The sequence below is a fragment of the Astyanax mexicanus genome, chromosome 2 (assembly GCF_023375975.1).
Source record: "Astyanax mexicanus isolate ESR-SI-001 chromosome 2, AstMex3_surface, whole genome shotgun sequence".
NCBI classification, from domain to species: domain Eukaryota; kingdom Metazoa; phylum Chordata; class Actinopteri; order Characiformes; family Acestrorhamphidae; genus Astyanax; species Astyanax mexicanus.
This window is the reverse complement of record NC_064409.1, coordinates 45,580,223-45,597,465: the sequence shown is the minus strand read 5'-3', so window position 1 is coordinate 45,597,465 and position 17,243 is coordinate 45,580,223. Positions and strand designations below refer to the sequence as shown.

At 39.1% G+C, this 17,243-nt stretch overlaps 1 protein-coding gene across 1 annotated transcript in view; it reads left to right on the top strand.

The window, feature by feature from the left end:
* Positions 1 to 16,961, top strand: part of ptn (pleiotrophin) — a 98,252-nt gene extending 81,291 nt beyond the window's left edge. Inside the window, exons 4-5 of the mRNA XM_007235066.4 lie at positions 3,786 to 3,938; positions 16,344 to 16,961. Of these exons, the coding sequence (XP_007235128.2) occupies positions 3,786 to 3,938; positions 16,344 to 16,399 (209 nt within the window). The 3' untranslated portion in view covers positions 16,400 to 16,961. The remainder of the gene's footprint in view (positions 1 to 3,785; positions 3,939 to 16,343) is intronic.
* Positions 16,962 to 17,243: the final 282 nt, after the last annotated feature.

Below are 17,243 nucleotides of genomic sequence, written 5' to 3'. Positions count from 1 at the left end.
CGCCTATTTTTGTTCACAGAGCTAGAGTTTTTTTTAATATGTATGTGTACACTATACAGCAACCTGTGTTTAGCCTTATTGTTTTATTGTTTAGTTTTGAATAGACCATCTGTATTCTCTTTAATCTATGCTTCAGTTTGCCATGGCAGTGGATAGTGTTGCATAACATAAAGCTGAATGCCCAGGTCTGGTTCACACTTACTACTTTCATCCAGCCCACACACCACAGTGGGATATCTTTGTCTAAATCTGGGTGCCATAATACATAGGTTTCAATGGCAAAACATACAACATTCAATCACCTTTTTTTCTAATATACTGTAATTCTACCTCCATTATGTAAATGCAGCAGCTAGTGTAACCTCTGCTTATATAGTCAAATGTTTATATCCCCACAGAATTCATTTATTAAAACAATATTCAGCTTTATTCAAAAAAGGTGTGGTTATTGTAAAAGGGACTAATAACAGACAGTCAGCTCCGCTCCGCAGCCTGTGACCTTGAGGCAGCCCTCAGGGGCGGGGTTATTTAAATGAGTAGGCTGTCTCTCCACAGTCTTTCTCCCTCCTCTGGTCTCTACTGTGCAGACTCGGGTGGCAGGATCGCCAACATGGCGGAAGATTTTGGCTTCATTTTCATTGAATGAATGGGAACAGCGACATGGCGTACATCTTTTTTTTACAGTCTCTGGTTTTGGCCTAAAGTAGATGTTATATACAAGCAGTTAAGCCATGTGTACATTTACATCCAGGCTATTCATGGCCCTTAATTATGGCTGCTACTGCTAGTTGCCAGTTTTGGCATAACTTTAGTTTTCCATAATTAGTTTGCCTTAACTCAACTGCAGGTGCCTTAAAGAAGCATTTACCAGTACTTCATGTAATTTTGTCTAAACTCTGAATACTGCAACACACCTATCTTATACAATGAACCAAATAATTCATTTCCTGAACACAAAAGCTCATTTTGTTTTTACAACATGAAAACCTGAATCCACATCACCTAATTCTTCCAAAGCACAAATGTACGTTCTTTGCTCCAGTGCTATAGCTATAGTCAATCACAGTCAGAGCTGTATAGTAACAAAGTAGAACTACTTCACTTCTATACTTAGATAGTAAAAAGCTGTATCTGTACTTTACTGAAGTATTATTTCTTCTCCTACTTCCACTTTTACTTCCCTACATATTTTCCACGAGTTTAATACTTCTACTCCAATGCATTTTGTACGTGCAGCATCAATACTCGTTATCAGGGGCGTCGCCAGCCCTTTTTAGGGGGTCAGGAGCCGCCAATGATACTCTACAGGGGTCGGACAGTGAAACTAAAACACCTGTCATTTTAGTGTGGGATGTTTCATGGCTAAATTGAAGCAGCCTGGTGGCCAATCTTCATTAATTGCACATTGCACCAGTAAGAGCAGAGTGTGAAGGTTCAGTTAGCAGAGTAAGAGCACAGTTTTGCTCAAAATATTGCAATACACACAACATTATGGGTGATGTAACAGAGTTCAAAAGAGGACAAATTGTTGGTGCACGTCTTTCTGGCACATCTGTGACCAAGACAGCAAGTCTTTGTGATGCATCAAGAGCCACGGTATCCAGGGTAATGTCAGCATACCACCAAGAAGGACCAACCACATCCAACAGGATTAACTGTGGACGCAAGAGGAAGCTGTCTGAAAGAATTCAATGTGCATCTCGACTCTTCTGTTTCTAATTTATTGTGGTCTAATATTTTAGCATTCTATAGGTGAGCCTGTCTCTCTGTCGCTATTTAAATGGTGCAGGCTCAAGGCCCTCAATATTTGACTTTTTTATTCACTTAAAAAATGAATTAATATCCGTAATAAATATTTATAGCTGGCACAACTGGTGATGGTTTTCTTTAAAACTTAAAAATCTAGAGCAGTACATTGCTTTATCTGTTTTGAATTGAAATACTAATTGATTAAACCTGCAAAGTTTGTTTCTTGAGGGGCCGGGGGTCATTTAAACATATATTATATGTTTTTAATCATTAAAAATCCTTACTGAACTTGCGTTCAGGAAATCCAAGAGAAAGAAGCTAGAAGCATCTGAAATGCAGCGCCAGCCACTAAACATTAAAGGTTACGAGGTCAGGTGGAGAAAGGTTTAGTTATGCATGCATCAAGAATGCCTCACAATCAGTGTATTTTAAAGCGGTCGTTTGGCTGCGGGGTGAGAATGAATGCTGCGGTTAGAGACGGCTCACTGGCTGAAGACGCAGACTTCCTGATGAATCACGTCGGCGGGGCCTGATGGAGTGAAACCATATAGTGAGAGTATCTAGGCTGGAATCTGAGGTTAGATTAGGTTGAGGTATAGTGTAATTTTAGGCCGATTGCAGGGCTGCAGGCTCTCTGAGGGCAGCCTGATTGCTCTGAAACAGACAAGACATTCAGGGTGGTGAGACCTGCAGAAGAACTGCCTTTAATAAAATCCTGGTACATCAGGTCAACAGGGGTGCTGGGGTGAAACACCCAGTGAAACTCATAAAGCTGTTATCAATAAATATATATTTTTTTCTGTTATAAAATGTGTGTGTGTGTGTGTGTGTGAGAGAGAGAGAGAGAGAGAGAGAGAGAGAGAGAGAGAGAGAAAGAGGTCTGCTGGGAAACAGACACAAAGGGATCATTCTAAAATGTTTCAAAACTGCATGAATCAAAATTTGTTTTGAATTCAATTTAGTATGAAAAATATTATGTCCTACAGTCCCAGACTAGATGAAAACACGCTGTTCCTGTTCTGCTTGACTGAGACGTGTTTTAAAAAGTATTTTTTTTTACTTGCAGTCTAAGACATTCTTTTTTCAGTCTGCCCATTTTTAAGCTGTTCTTTGATATATAATTGAGCCCTTTCAAGAAAAAAAACATACATGAAATACTTCTTAGTATTCGGAATTGATTATTTGTTGATTAGACAACTTTTTAGGGTAACACGTTATTTGGATGATACATTTTAGACACTTTATAAACTATAAATATGACACCCACAAAGAGTGGTCACATTTGTGTTAATAATTGTATTTATTATTTGCATTTTTTTTTATTAAATCTGCCATGTTCGTTTTTAATGTACTTCAATCCTAACATTTCTAAGGCAGGTACACTTGCTATATCTTGGTGCTGCCAGTAGATGTCAGTGTAGCGCTGGCTGTGCTGTGACTGACTGTGACTAGCTGTAGTAGCTTTGAATTCCCCCCTCAGACCAGAGAGACATTTCTGTCTCATGCTTTTAAACCTGTTTTTAGGTGAGTTCTGTACTAAAAAGGCACCCAAATAACTTCAAACCAGTTAATAAATCATACTAGTCCGTGTTTTTACACCGAGGTTGGGCTGTGAATCAAATAAATGTGTATTATTTAGTAGAAATGAGGGTAAAATGTTATTTTAATCGGTTGTGTGCCAGCTAAAACATTTAAAAATAACATGTTCCTTTATTTTAAAATATTTTCACAAGGATATTTTGTCTATTTAACTGTATATTGACGTGTTTGTTTAGAAAATGGCTGTTCTAAGAGGGGTGTATTAACAGTATTAGCAGTTAGCAGCTTTAGCATTTGTTTTGTTTATCTCCCTGTTCAATTCAGTGTAACTTAAAAATTGTTTTTGGTGTTTGGCGAGCACTGCGTAATGGATTTACAGTTCGTATATAAGCTATAGTGTGTTAGAATATATATGTGTCTATATATTTTGGGTAAATTACTACTACCAGTACTGTTTCAGGCTAAGCTAAGATAAGATGCTGTTGTGCTCTGTGCAGGTGAGTGTAAGTATGACTTCCAGGCGTGGGGCGAGTGTGATGCTGCCACAGGGATGAAGAACCGGACCGGTGTGCTGAAACGTGCCCTCATGGATGCTAACTGCCCCAACACTGTCAGTGCAACCAAACCCTGCGGCAAGACCAAGCAACAGGGTTTGTTACAAGCGCACACACACACAATATCAAATACCTGGCAGATATTTTAAACTGATATTTAATATTTAATGACATATTTGGTGTATGCTTTGAGAGTATTGTGGCGTCGGGACTGGAGGGGGGTGGAAGGGATTATGGGAGCCCACCCTGTTGGCAGAAGCGGGTTGTTTTCGGTGTGTTTATGTTACTGTTTATCCCAGAGTTTCATGTCATGCACCCCCCCCCCCCAACCCCCCCACTGTTCTGGTATTATTCATGAAGTTATGAGTAATGTGGTTGTTTTGTATAATGCCTCACTCTTTGTGTGTTCTCTGTGTGTGAGAGTGGGGTTAGCTGCGTTGCGGCTGAAGCTAGTTCTACTTCTGGTGGAATTCTGTGTAAATCCAGCTCTTAGTGCCCTCCTCAGAGCAAAAAGAAAAGAGCAAGAGAGCACTGAAATGAGTCTCGCTGGTTTCCCTTCCTCCTCCATGCCACAATATTGTTAACATCCAGGTAATGTTTGCTTTGCTTCATCAAGGCATCTGCATTGGCTGCATCCTAGTTGTGTACTAACAGCTAATACTATAAGGTAAGGGTGTGACGAGACGCTCATCTCAATAGACGACAAGAGACATGATATTGCAATTACCAGAACAAGAGACGAGATTTTAACAATAAACAGTGCCGTGGAAAAGTATTTGCCCCCTACTGATTTATTTTGTTTTTGCTTTAATCTAATATCGACTATCAAACTAAGTAAATATAAAAAATATATATATTATTAGTTAATTTATTAAAGTTAAAAAAAAAAAACTATCCAAACTATAGTCCTGTGTAAAAAAGTGTTTGCCCCTAAATCTAATAACTTGCTTGTGCCAGCCTTGGCGGCAACAACTGCAATCCAGCTTTGCTGATAACTAGCAACAAGTCTTTCACATCTCTGTGGATTAATTTTGTTTAACTCTTCTTTACAGAATTGTTTTAATTCAGACACATTGGAGGGTTTTTGAGCATAAGCAGCCTGTTTAAGATCGTAACAGCATCTCAATCAGACTTTAACTCGGCCGCTCCAAAACCTTCATTTTGTTTTTTTAAGCCATTGTTTGTGTGCTTTGGATCGATGTGCTGCTGCAGAACCCAAATACACCTGAGGTTGAGATCAGTAAGAGATGGCTGGATATTCTCCCTCAGGATTGTCTGATAAACAGCAGAATTCCTGATTTCATCTGTTACAGCAAGTTGTCCAGACTCTGTAGCAGCAAAGCAGCCCCAGACCATCACACTACCACCACCATGTTTTACATTCAGTATGATGTTCTTTTTATTAATCACAGTTAATTTATGGGGGGCAAACACTTTTTACAAAGAGCTAGATTGGTTTGGATATTTTTTTTCCCTTAATAAATTAAATCATAATTTAAAAAGTGCTTTTTATATTTACTCAGGTTATGTTTTTTTTCATATTAAAGTTCGTTTGATAATCAGAAAAATGTAAGTATGATAAAAATGCAAAAGCAAAAGAAATGTTTAAAAACAAATACTTTTTCATGTTTTGAAACATATTTCTTTTGTCTCCCAAAAGGTTAACGGTAGCAAAATTTTGCAATAAGATATACAAACAAACAGATTAATATAGACAACAAAATGAACAGCAACTGAAAACACATATGTGATATTGGCAGGTGCATGCTGGGAATTGTAGTTCTGGAGGAGAGAATGTCCATTGACAGAAAGAGAGAAATCCAGGTTTTCGAGTTTACAGTCTGTATCAGGAGTGACAACCACAAAAACAAAAAACATCCCGAGAAATCACCACACACAAGAAAAACCTGCAGCATCTTATCCTGTTTAAATAAAATTAATAAGAAAAGACAAAAAACATCCTAAAAGCCACAACTTGCGCATTGTAGCTTGCGGAAACCTGTTTATCACTTTATTATTTTAGATTTGTTATTAAACTTTTTATGCCACAAAGTATCCCTAAACAGATAAAATGTTCTACACCAACTCTTACTGGAGCCCTTCCTTGTTGGCTCTGGTGCTTTATTGTCTAACTATCTAGCTATTTTTTTAAGCTACTGTTTTATTAGTTTGGTCTATTCTGATGGATAACAGGTTGCAATTAGAGTTGTGTGCAAGAAAGCATTATTTCAAAATACAATAATAAAATACATGATGCTCATTGGATCTGAAAGGGTTAACAGCTACTGATGGAGCTCAAAGACATTAAATCAAAGACATTCTTTGCATTCTTTGCTCCATTCTAACAGTTAACAAGAGAAATTTGCTGTCATTCTCTTAAAGATTCAATGCATTAAAATGTCTAAGTGACCGAGTGCTCACTCCGAGTTTACAGTTAAAACTGGCTCTAAGTGCTCTTTCAGAGGCTGTAAACACACGTTTCAGTCAGATTTAAACAGAGCCCTGTAATTGTACAGCCGAGACATAATGCAGATGTAAAACTGCAGTAATATGCAGAAGAAATGTTGCAAGCTCAGACAGAGCAAATATAGAGTGAAAACAAAGAGCCATGGCTAGCTCACCCATAGGAGAAAAGGACTAGCATGGATTAAAAGGAGACTTCTTCTCACACTTACCTTCTTTGGTTCGGACTTTCAGACTTTTTAGTTTGGTCTGAACCAAACAAGCCAGGTGTGAAAAATGTTGTGCACCACAGTCTTGAACAAAGGACCAAAATTTGGTCTGATCAACAGACATGGTCTCAGTTTAGATCAACTGAACCAAGGTCCAGCTCAACAACTGTGTGAAAAGAGTTTTTTAGACGATTTAAGGTGCATGGCGTGTCATGATGCTCTTTGCTATCTTACACCCCGTCATCAGTCTATTTTCAAACCTTGCGCCTTGAGCTTGAAATAAATCAACACTGATTTACGTGTTGGTCTGAAAGTGAGGTGTGTTCAGGTAATCAGGTAGTCAATCTTCAGAGTCCATTTCTATAGGTGCGCCCAGTGAGCGTACACACCCACTCGTTAAACACACACACAGACGCGCTGCAGAGTACAACCCCAACATTTAACTAAATAATAAACAGAATAAAGAATAAAATAACATGGCTGTTCCCTTAAATGAGCTGCTGTCGAACCCCCACAGTGGCCTCTGCTGGGACGCACAAAGCGCTGCACTGTTGATATACAAACACGCCAAAGTCTCTCTCTCTCTGGCTACTAAAGGGAATGACAATTGGCACACTGATTGATTTATTTCATGTTATGCCCCAAACACACTCATGTTTAGTTAAGATAATTAGTAAATACCTTTTGTGTGTTTCGAGCTGTACAAGGCATATTTTTCATGCCTTTACTATATCAAACACACACCGACACAACCTAAATCCAGCTGTGCTATATACAGTTGACCCGTTCGCTATGGATCACTAAAATAGGGCATTTATCCTTTCAGACCAATTACAAGAATTTGAGGCAGGCTGTCTGCAGCCATTAAACAATAGAAAAGAAAAAAGAAAAATTGTTAAACCAGAATATGTTTTATATTTTAGATTCTTCAAAGAAGCATATTTTGCTGCATAAAGTCAGCTTTATCAGGTAGAGTCACCTGGAATGGCTTTCAGTTAACAGCTGTGCTGAACTCGTCGTAATTTCTTCTTGATGTGATGGGAAGGTAGAGTTGTATACAGTGATTAGTCCTATTTAAATAATGTTCTAATCAACTAAGTAAAGAAAAAATATAAGTAGATCTCTGAGCAGCACACCTGTTGTCAAATAGCCCCCCAACCCCCTCCCCATTCCATTGCGCCTAGCATTCCAAAATGCAGCGCTTTTAGCCAATGAACCCAAAAATCTTAGAATGCTAGCAATATGGGGTATAGAGGTACGCATGCAAAGAAATCACTAATTTTGTACCATTAACCAGATGTAAAAATAATTAGATTTTTTCATGGGAAACTCTATGCCTCTATCGCTAGTATTGTAAGCCTGTTGGGAGCATTGGTTAAAAAGACGGTATTTCACAATGTTGGGGGGAATGGAGGTGGGCAATTTGACAAAAATTCAAGATTCAAGATTTTTTTTATTGTCACATCACAGAGTACAGGTGTACACGTGAGTGAAAAACTAGGGTGCAGATTCCCACCAATGTGCAGAGAACAATATTTACAAGTAATAAAATAAAATATAATATAAAATAAGACATACAGATACATTTACAGTATAAACAATATACACAATACACTTAATAACAATACACATAATAACTTACACTATAGACAAATATATTGCACATAAGCATGTTAAGTAAGACTGAATAAGTAAATATATGATGCTATGTAGATATGGAGATATCTAGAGTGTATGTGTGGAAGTGAGGAAATAGTCCAGTAGGTAACAGAATAACTATGAGTGCAGGTAAGGAATGAGTTGAGTGGGAAGTGCAGGGGGAAGAAATCTGTATAATATGGGAAAGTCTGATAGATGCCGTGTAAATTAAAGTGCAGGGTGCAGAGTTTGTATGGGTATCAGTGGGGTGGGTTGGGCAGAACACTGTTCTACTGGCTGTTCCACAGCCTGGTCATCTGGGGGAAGAAGCTATTGTGGAACCTGTTCTCATTATTATTAAGTTGGTACTCATTATTATGTTTCTCTACACATGTCCATTTTCCTTTAAGAAATTATGTTCAGTCAATCTGAAAAATGTCAAGAAGTTTGAAAGTCACCTCAAGTTCAGTTGCAAAGACACATCAAAAACATTACAATGAAACTCATCTGGACTGTACCAGGAAAGGAAGACCAAGAGTTACTTTAGAAACCACAAGTTAACAGCACCTCAGATAAGATTTACTTAAATGCTTTACAAAGTATTTTGGTTTGTTTAACACATTTTAGTTTACTACATGATTCCCTAGGTGTTCCTTAATAAAAAGTGTTCATTTACAGTGTAGGAAAAGAAAGAAAAACTTTGAATGAGAAGGCATGTCAAAACTTTTGACTGGTACTGTACCTGACTGTGACATACCTGCATATCAAGTTTTGCAAAAAAATTCATTGTGTGTGTCCCTCGTTTCATATTTATATTTAAATCCAAAGAACTGCAATTAAATTACTGAAAATGGGAATGAAGCTCTAGAGCTGTCCGCGGTGCTGAGCCCGCTCTGACTGACAGCCGTCTGCGCTGTCCGCGGTGCTGAAATATCCTCAATAGTCTGCTGACTTAACTTTTCTGACTTAAAAAATGACCACAGATGCGTGCCCTGCTATCTGCCAATTGTCAATCAAAAACGGCTGTGTCTAGAGGACCGAGACATAGCTTGGAAAGAGCGAGAGTGTGTGTGTTTGTGTGTGTGTGGGAGGTAATTGCTTTTTGCTGGAGATTCTGCCATTTAAAGACTAGAGAGGTTATTTCTTTTAGCCCCTGCATCAGTAAGCAGTCCCTCACTTCTTTTAGAATGAAACACTTTAGATGGTGCTGACATTTCTCTGTCTCTCTGTCCCTCTATCTCTTTCTTTCTCTCTGTCTCTCTCTCTCTCTCCTTTATCACTCTCTGCTTCCATTCTCTATCATCCCCTTAACACTCGCTCTCTGATTATTATAATTATTTTGAGAGCTGAAAGAATTCCACAGCTCTTAAAGCTCAGCAATTATCTGAGCAGCTTGGACTGTTCAATAAAGTCAAATCCTGTCAAATGACTAAGGCCTATGTGTGTGTGTGTGTGTGTGTGTGTGTGTAGGAGTGTGTGTGTTGGTGGACCTTAGTCTTTATTTATTGCATACACCCTTACATGATATAGGGCAAACTCTAATAAAAAAAAATTCCAATATATTGTTTTTTTTTCCCTTGTCTGATTCAAGTACATTATTGCTGGCCAAAACTGACCTATTATTTAAACTTAAACAAATAAGTACAGTAATATAGGCACAACAGTTAAATAAAAGGGTGGTGCAGTGTGTTGGGTTCAATTCCTGGCTGGGGTGAATGTCTTCTCCTGATCTTTCTTTGTGGGGTTTCCTTTAGGGGCTCCGGTTTTCTTCCACAGTTCAAAGATGTGATTTTCAGTTGAATTGAAGGTGTTCAAAATTGACTGTGTCAATTGGTGGCCTGTCCAGGCTGTACCCTGCCTTCTGCCTGGAGACCTACGGGGATTGGCTCCTGTTTACGAGTTTTCTAATATATCTGCACTCATGGTCAGAGCACACCTGCTTCTTAAAGATAATGAATGAAGTGACACGCTGATTTCATGTTACACCCAAAACACTCCCATGACAAACTAAAAGAATTAGTACACGCCTTTTGTGCATTTCGAGCCACACAAATTGTACTTTACCTGTCATTATTATTAAGACACACTGACACGCCCTAAATCAAGCTGCGCAGTGCAATATGGCCCTTATATATCACAATCACAAAATGTCATGTTATTTTCGCGAAACACAGTTAAAAACACTTAAGGTGGAGACACGGGAGGAACACAGGACCACGTGGGGCATGACACAGACACAGAGGGGGAAAGCTAAACAAACACAGAGAGCAGTAAAAACAAAATGAAAATTTAATTGTATTATTGCAAACAATATTATGTAGCACATCCCTGTCTGAGATATTAAAAAATACAAAAAAAAAAATCATCAAATTTGTAACAGAAGTCAATAATCCAGAATGTCATGACACTAATAATGCACTCCAAATGTCTCCATATATCCAGAATTAAAGTAAAATAAATGATACTGGAAATATATAATCTGTCTTTAGTAGATATATAATGGGAAATAAGAACAGTGTGATTTTTTTATTTTTTTGCTAAAAGTAGTAAAAAAGTAGTACCCAAATGTGATAATTAGGGGTGGGTGATATGGCACAATATTTCAGGGTATAATATTGTTCACGATACTCAAAAATGTTGGCGATATTATAAGGTTATTGCGTACGATTCGATATTGCACACCCATAGTGAGGATAACATATAGATGGCACATTAAAAGGATGTCTATTGATCATCTTCAGCTCTCCTAACAGCTCTACACATAAACATAGGCTTCTTATTTCCTACTTCTGGTCTAAACTGTAAGTACAACAAATATACAAATATTGCCAAGGGGGCAGAACAAGTGACGAGAACAAAATATCACCTAAAATTATTTGTTAAATGTTAATTAGAAATCCATCATTTAGGCCACACCCTCTTCCCATTCAGTTCTGAATACAGATAGAGATATTTTTAGCACTTATACAGACTCATACAGAAAGAGATATAGTGTGTTACGGCTCTAGTGTATCGGTAACTCTTGATTCTTTGTTGGGAAAAGAAAGTCCTGAAAAAATAAAAAACACAGTACCTTAGTTCTACATTAAATCAAAGCCAACAAACCTCCTACGTGCTGTCTGGCAACTTTATATTGCTCTCTGCACTGCAGACACAACACTCAACTCCTGGACTTTCATAATGATCACATCAGAAAGAAGCAAGGCGGGTTGAAGTCTAGCACTCGGAATATGAAAAGCACAGTGATTACGTAAGCAACTGTCTGACGACTCAGACAGCATCTGTCATTGTTTAGGATAAAGTGTGTGTGTGTGTGTGTGTGTGTGTGTGTGTGTGTGTGTGTGTGTGTGTGTGCAGGCTTGTATGTAGTATGTGTTCCTGCAGGGAGAGGGGGGTTTATCTGGCTTATTTTCCCCAGGATATCGAATAGAATAGCAGTACAATAGCCATGCCCAGCCGTGGCATTTTCAGGATGCCAGCAGAGAGGGCCGATGGGAAATTCTGATATCAGTGAAGCATGGATACACTCACACACACACACACACACACACACACACACACACACACACACTCAAACACACAGATACATGCATCGTTGCACATGCACGCACACACACTCACATGATTATACATGTATGGACATGCATTTACCTTAAACTCTAAGCTTATTATTTACAAATTAGTTCAATTAATATTGATTCAGTAACTATCCGTCCATTTATCATCTTCTTATCGGCTTCTTATCACTACATCTAAGTCAGGGACTTAAAGTCATTGAGTGCAAGGCAGGAATACCCTCTGACTAGATTACCAGTCCTTTACAGACTTATTTATACATTATATAACTGTAGAACCTAGGACACTGGGCTCATCCACTGTGTGGGTTTCACGTTTTGCAGTTATTTTACAGGAAAATCTGTTACAGTGTAGACTTTTCTATAAATTATTCTTAACAGGCCAATAACAAACTGATCACATCAAACATAACATGATATAATACATAAGATATGCATTTGAATATTTAAAGAAAAAAAAAAAACAAGAGAAAATATATACAGTATGTACAGATATAATCATATAATCAAAACAGCAATAGTGATATGTACACTGATTGTAAATATAGAAAAGAAGAATATATCACTGTGCAATGCAAAGATGAGCATTGTAACACTCAGACAGGTTGTTGAATGCAAAAGCAAAATTGATTTTAATAGACAAAAATCACAGTAAAAAAAAAAGGCAAAGAGAAATGAAAAACGACAGGGATACAAACGCTCAATAAAGTCACAGAGTGGCAATATCTGGCAAAGAAGCTGTTACGTAATGTAATGTATAGGCGCCTTTCCTTGCCTGTCCATGCCAGGGTGGTTAGAGAAAACAGAATTGAGTAAAAAGTTACAGCTGCAGATAAGTCTAAAACTCAGGCTAAACAAACAGAGGCAATCAGCATAATCCTTAACAGAGTTTCAGTATACTCTAACAGTCAGTCCCAGTATTAAAAAACTACATAGTACCATTAAGCCTCTCACAAACACAAAGCCTCCTCCATTAGTCCACACGTGGAGGTATTTAAACAGGAAGCACCACCCCTTCCTGGTGAGCCACTCCTCCCATTGGTGGATCTGGTCAGCTGATCCTCAGCATGTCTCCCATTGGCTGGCAGAACTCTGGACAGTGCAGGATAGGAGTAGAGTAGAAAGAAAATAGAAAGAAAACAAAACACAAAAAAGATATACGTGCCCTTGTGGCACGTAACAGAAGCAGAGACAGACTCAATCAGAAAGAGATCCACTTCATGTGTTCAGGCAGATTCAGCCTCAATAGTCCGGAATGGCTGATCTCTGAACTGTGGAATGGTAACTGGGCGTGACAAGCATAGTTGAGTATAAAATCTAAACTGCAAAAAAGCTTATTTTTTGGTCTCAGACCAATTACTTACATACTCTAGAATTTACATATTAAGTGTATACATATTTGATTCATTCAATTTAACCACTTAAAAATGAACGGCTAACTCAACATTCACATTTTAAAAGCAGACTTTTATATATTTGCAATTGAATTTATTTTAAGTGTTGTTAAGAATTAACAAAATTTTCGGATATGAACCACGCCTCAATTTCCCGAGCTCCTCCCCCTGGTCCTATATATATACCTTCCAGGTGCTCACCTACGTGACTTTCGACCTCGCACCCGCCTCCACCCCATCACCACCCTCGTCTTCATCACTCATCTTCATTACTCACCTAGCTGCGGGGGGGACCTGGCTTGAGAACCGTCTCAAGCTGTTCTGAACTGTACCCCAAGCAACATCATCACAGTTCCCCTCCCCGCATCGCGTAGGCGGGGTTCATTATAGCAAAGCAAATATTAAGATTCTGTTGGTGATTCTGCTGGCTACTCGGCAATGGCAGTTTAAAAAAGAGGTAGTGGCTGATTTCATATGTGTCGGAGGTCTTTACTGTGTTGTGGCATCACCTGTGATGGGGGATATACAGCTTAGTAGCAGCTGAATGGATGGGACATTTGGTCTAGCTAAATTGGGAGTAATTGGGGAAAAAAAAGGTGAACCTCATCCCATCCTTGTTTGTAAACGACTGAGACTTTCAGGGATACTCCCTTTATACACAATTCCAATTAACCTTTTTAACTGTGGAATGTTCCAAACAGGTGTTTTGAGACTTTCCCTGTCTTTTGTTGCCCCCGTCTCAACTTCTTTAGAATGTGTAGATTCAAAATTCTAAGTGAGTGAATATTTGCAGAAACCAATAGAATGTGTTTGAACATTAAATACTTTGCCTTGTAGTGTACTCAATTAAATATATAGAAAGAAAAGTTTTTAATCTGTTTTTATTTATGATTTACACAGCTTCCCAACTTCATTGGAATTGGAGTTGTAGAATAAACAAACTGAGAACTATTTCATTGTGAAATTGAAATTGTAGTTGAACGTATAAATCAGGACGTAGGGAAGTTAATATTACGTGGGCTGGGTATCATTTAATATTAATATTTGGTGTATACATTGTGTCTACATATACATCAAGGGAAGAATAAAACAATAGTAGTATTTTGTTGTGGAAAAATATCAAAAAGGTTTACATAGTAAATGCGAAATGTAACCACTATTCTAGAATAACCCATATACAGTCTATGCATACTGTAGAGCGTGTGTGTGTGTGTACAAGTGTATGAATTTGTGTGTGTGTGTGTGTGTGTGTTGGGTTGGCTGTCTGTATGGGGAGATAAGCAGAGACGCTTCTGGGAGACAGGGCGTTGATGCCATGGTGGAGTGAGCAGAGCTATGGTAAACAGGTAAACAAATACGGAATCAAACACACACACACACACACACACACTCCCTCTCACACACACACACACCCTCTTTCTTACACACAAACACACACACGCTATCTCACCTGGCCCGTTCCTCTCCTCATAACGAGTTCCGTGTGGACGCTTCTCGTTGGGTACGGTAGGCCGGAGGCGATGTTCTTCATGGTCTTCATCACTGGAGGACGGTGTGGACGGAGGAGTGAAGCAGCTAGCAGCTCAGAGGCCTGAGAATATTCTCAATAATTCACGCGCCACAGAGATACACAAATAAAACATTATGAGAAACAGCCTCAGTGCCCAGATCCCTAAGGCTGGTCCTCACTTCCCTGCCAGTGGGGGCTGCCAATGTCATTCGGTTCATATCATTTCAGAAACACTTTCTTCAATAAAAGAAGCTACTGGAGCCGTCCAGCCTGTGAAAGGGTGCCTGTGTGTGTCAGTGTGTGTAGCCGGCTTCATCCAGAGAGCTGTGCAGTTCTGATAATGAATATATATTAAAGCAGCCCGGACAGAAAATGCTAAATGAAATGCCTCAGCAGCACTCTCACTCCCCACTGCTCCCCAGCAATTTACTGACTGCAGAGCAGAGGAAACAGGCAAACTAATGAAAACAAGCACCCAAAGTGGAGGACAGGGCCATTACCCACATCGGTAACAGGAGTGTGTGTTTTGGACGGGGTGTGTGTGTGTGTGTGTGTGCCTGTTAGCTTTCTAAACGAACCAAAAACTCCCAGGATGATGGAGAAACCTAAACAAAGAGAGGCTCAAAAACAAGAACAAGCAGAACACAGCTCATCTCTGCCATACGTACAGTGCCAAAGAAACATAGGGCCCTTTCTCACACCCTGCACAAGGTGCGTCACAATGCTCTTTGCTATCTTACACCCCCTAAACATCCTTTTTTCTTTTTTTAGGCCTCATCTGTAGTTCACAACCCTGGTAGCCCCCATAATTATCCCAGCCTTGACCCTAATGGATGTGGCCCATCACTTACATCCATATGTGTGGCCAACATGGAACCTGTGGAGTAATCATGTAATCATGATTTGCTACAAAAGCAATTTTCCAGTTTGTCTGTACTGTTTTGGTACTTTTTTTAATGGGATTCTTTAAATTGGAAGTGTATAGAAAAAGGTCACAATCTTAAACTGAATGCCCATGATCTCTAATACCTCAGATGACACTGCATCAACATCTGTCATTCAACAATAGCTGCTAGAATCACATGGACAAAAAAGCATTACATATATAGTCAAATTTACAAATGCTCATCAAAACTTCACTATGCAAAACAGAAGCAATATTTTAACCATTTCCATGAGTGGTATCAGCTTATCTGCACTCTGAGGCATCTGGGATGAACCCTTACAGAGTAAAAACATGTACTGTGGTCAGATTATCCTATCTTTTAAATTACTGACAAGTGAAAATTTGCCATATAAGAGTGGAAAAGAAAGGGGAACAGGTGTTGATTAAAACTGACATTTACCACACAATATATTGTTAAAGCGACAGGTGCCAAGTACCTTTTTTTAATTAAACACTCTACTCCCATCTCTCTCTCTCTCTCTCTCTCTCTCTCTCTCTCTCTCTCTCTTACTCATAAATGGACTTACTCCGAGCATCATGGAGCGGAAGCAGAGCCAGTCCTCTCTCTGCTCTCCACTGAGCCGAGGCGCAGAGAGATTACATTCTTAAAAGCGATCGGCTGCTGGCAGCCAGGCGCCGGCCACCAGGGGGAAAGAGGCAGCCTCATCCTTTCTGACCTGCCTCTGGCACCGTGCCAGCATCTCACTGCCTCATAGCGCTTGTGTGTTTGTTGGCGACTGATGCGCTGCTGTGTGTCCCCCTGCAGACTCCCGGAAGCCAAAGCGGGACGGGAAGAAGAAAGAGCAAGCCCCGTTGCAGTAGAGCTTCAGGGAGGAGGAAGCCCACCCGAACCCCCTTCCTCACGACTACCGACCGACTACCCCAATCTCTCAGCTCTCAGAGGGAGAAGACGGAGGTGGCTGCAGCTGCATGGAGGGAGAGTTAAGAAGAGAAAAACATGTCTTCCTCTCTTATATTTTTGTAGAAGCTTATTTTTGTGTAGCTCCTTCATAGTTTTCATGTGTAGACCTTTTAAATAATAAATATATAATCATGAATACAAGCTCCTACTAAATCCTGCATACTCAACAGATACTGAACTGCCCTTTAACACTTGGATGGATGGAAGTGACCGGTTAAAGGTGTGTGGTAAAAACAGTGTCTTGTTTTAAAGTTGATTAGTTGATATTTAGATAGTTGGCCTCTGAGCAGTTGCTTAAGAAAGGCAACAGTGTATAGTTAGACATTAAAAACATCCATACTGTAAGTGTCCCAAAAGTAGAAAGTGTATATTACTTGTGGACGCGCTTTATGGAGATTAGTGATATTACCGCTCCCTGTTACTCTGCTCCAGGGAAAATAAAGACTTGCAATCCACCATTTATTCCAGTCTTTGTTCTTCCTCTTGTACTTGTACTGATATAGAATAATTCATTTTTTATTGTATCTGTTCTGTTCTATTTCAGGCAGTCAAGTGTATACCTGATAATACTTTTTAGATCAGATAGCCATATTCCTAACACTTTCAGACCTGAGTTAAGTTCCAATGTTCCAGTAATTCAGTAAATGGATAAATACAGCTCTGGAAAAAAAATTGAGTCCACTGAAAAATAAGTTTCTTTGATTTTACCGAATTAAAAACCTCTAAAATATAATCAAGAAGAAA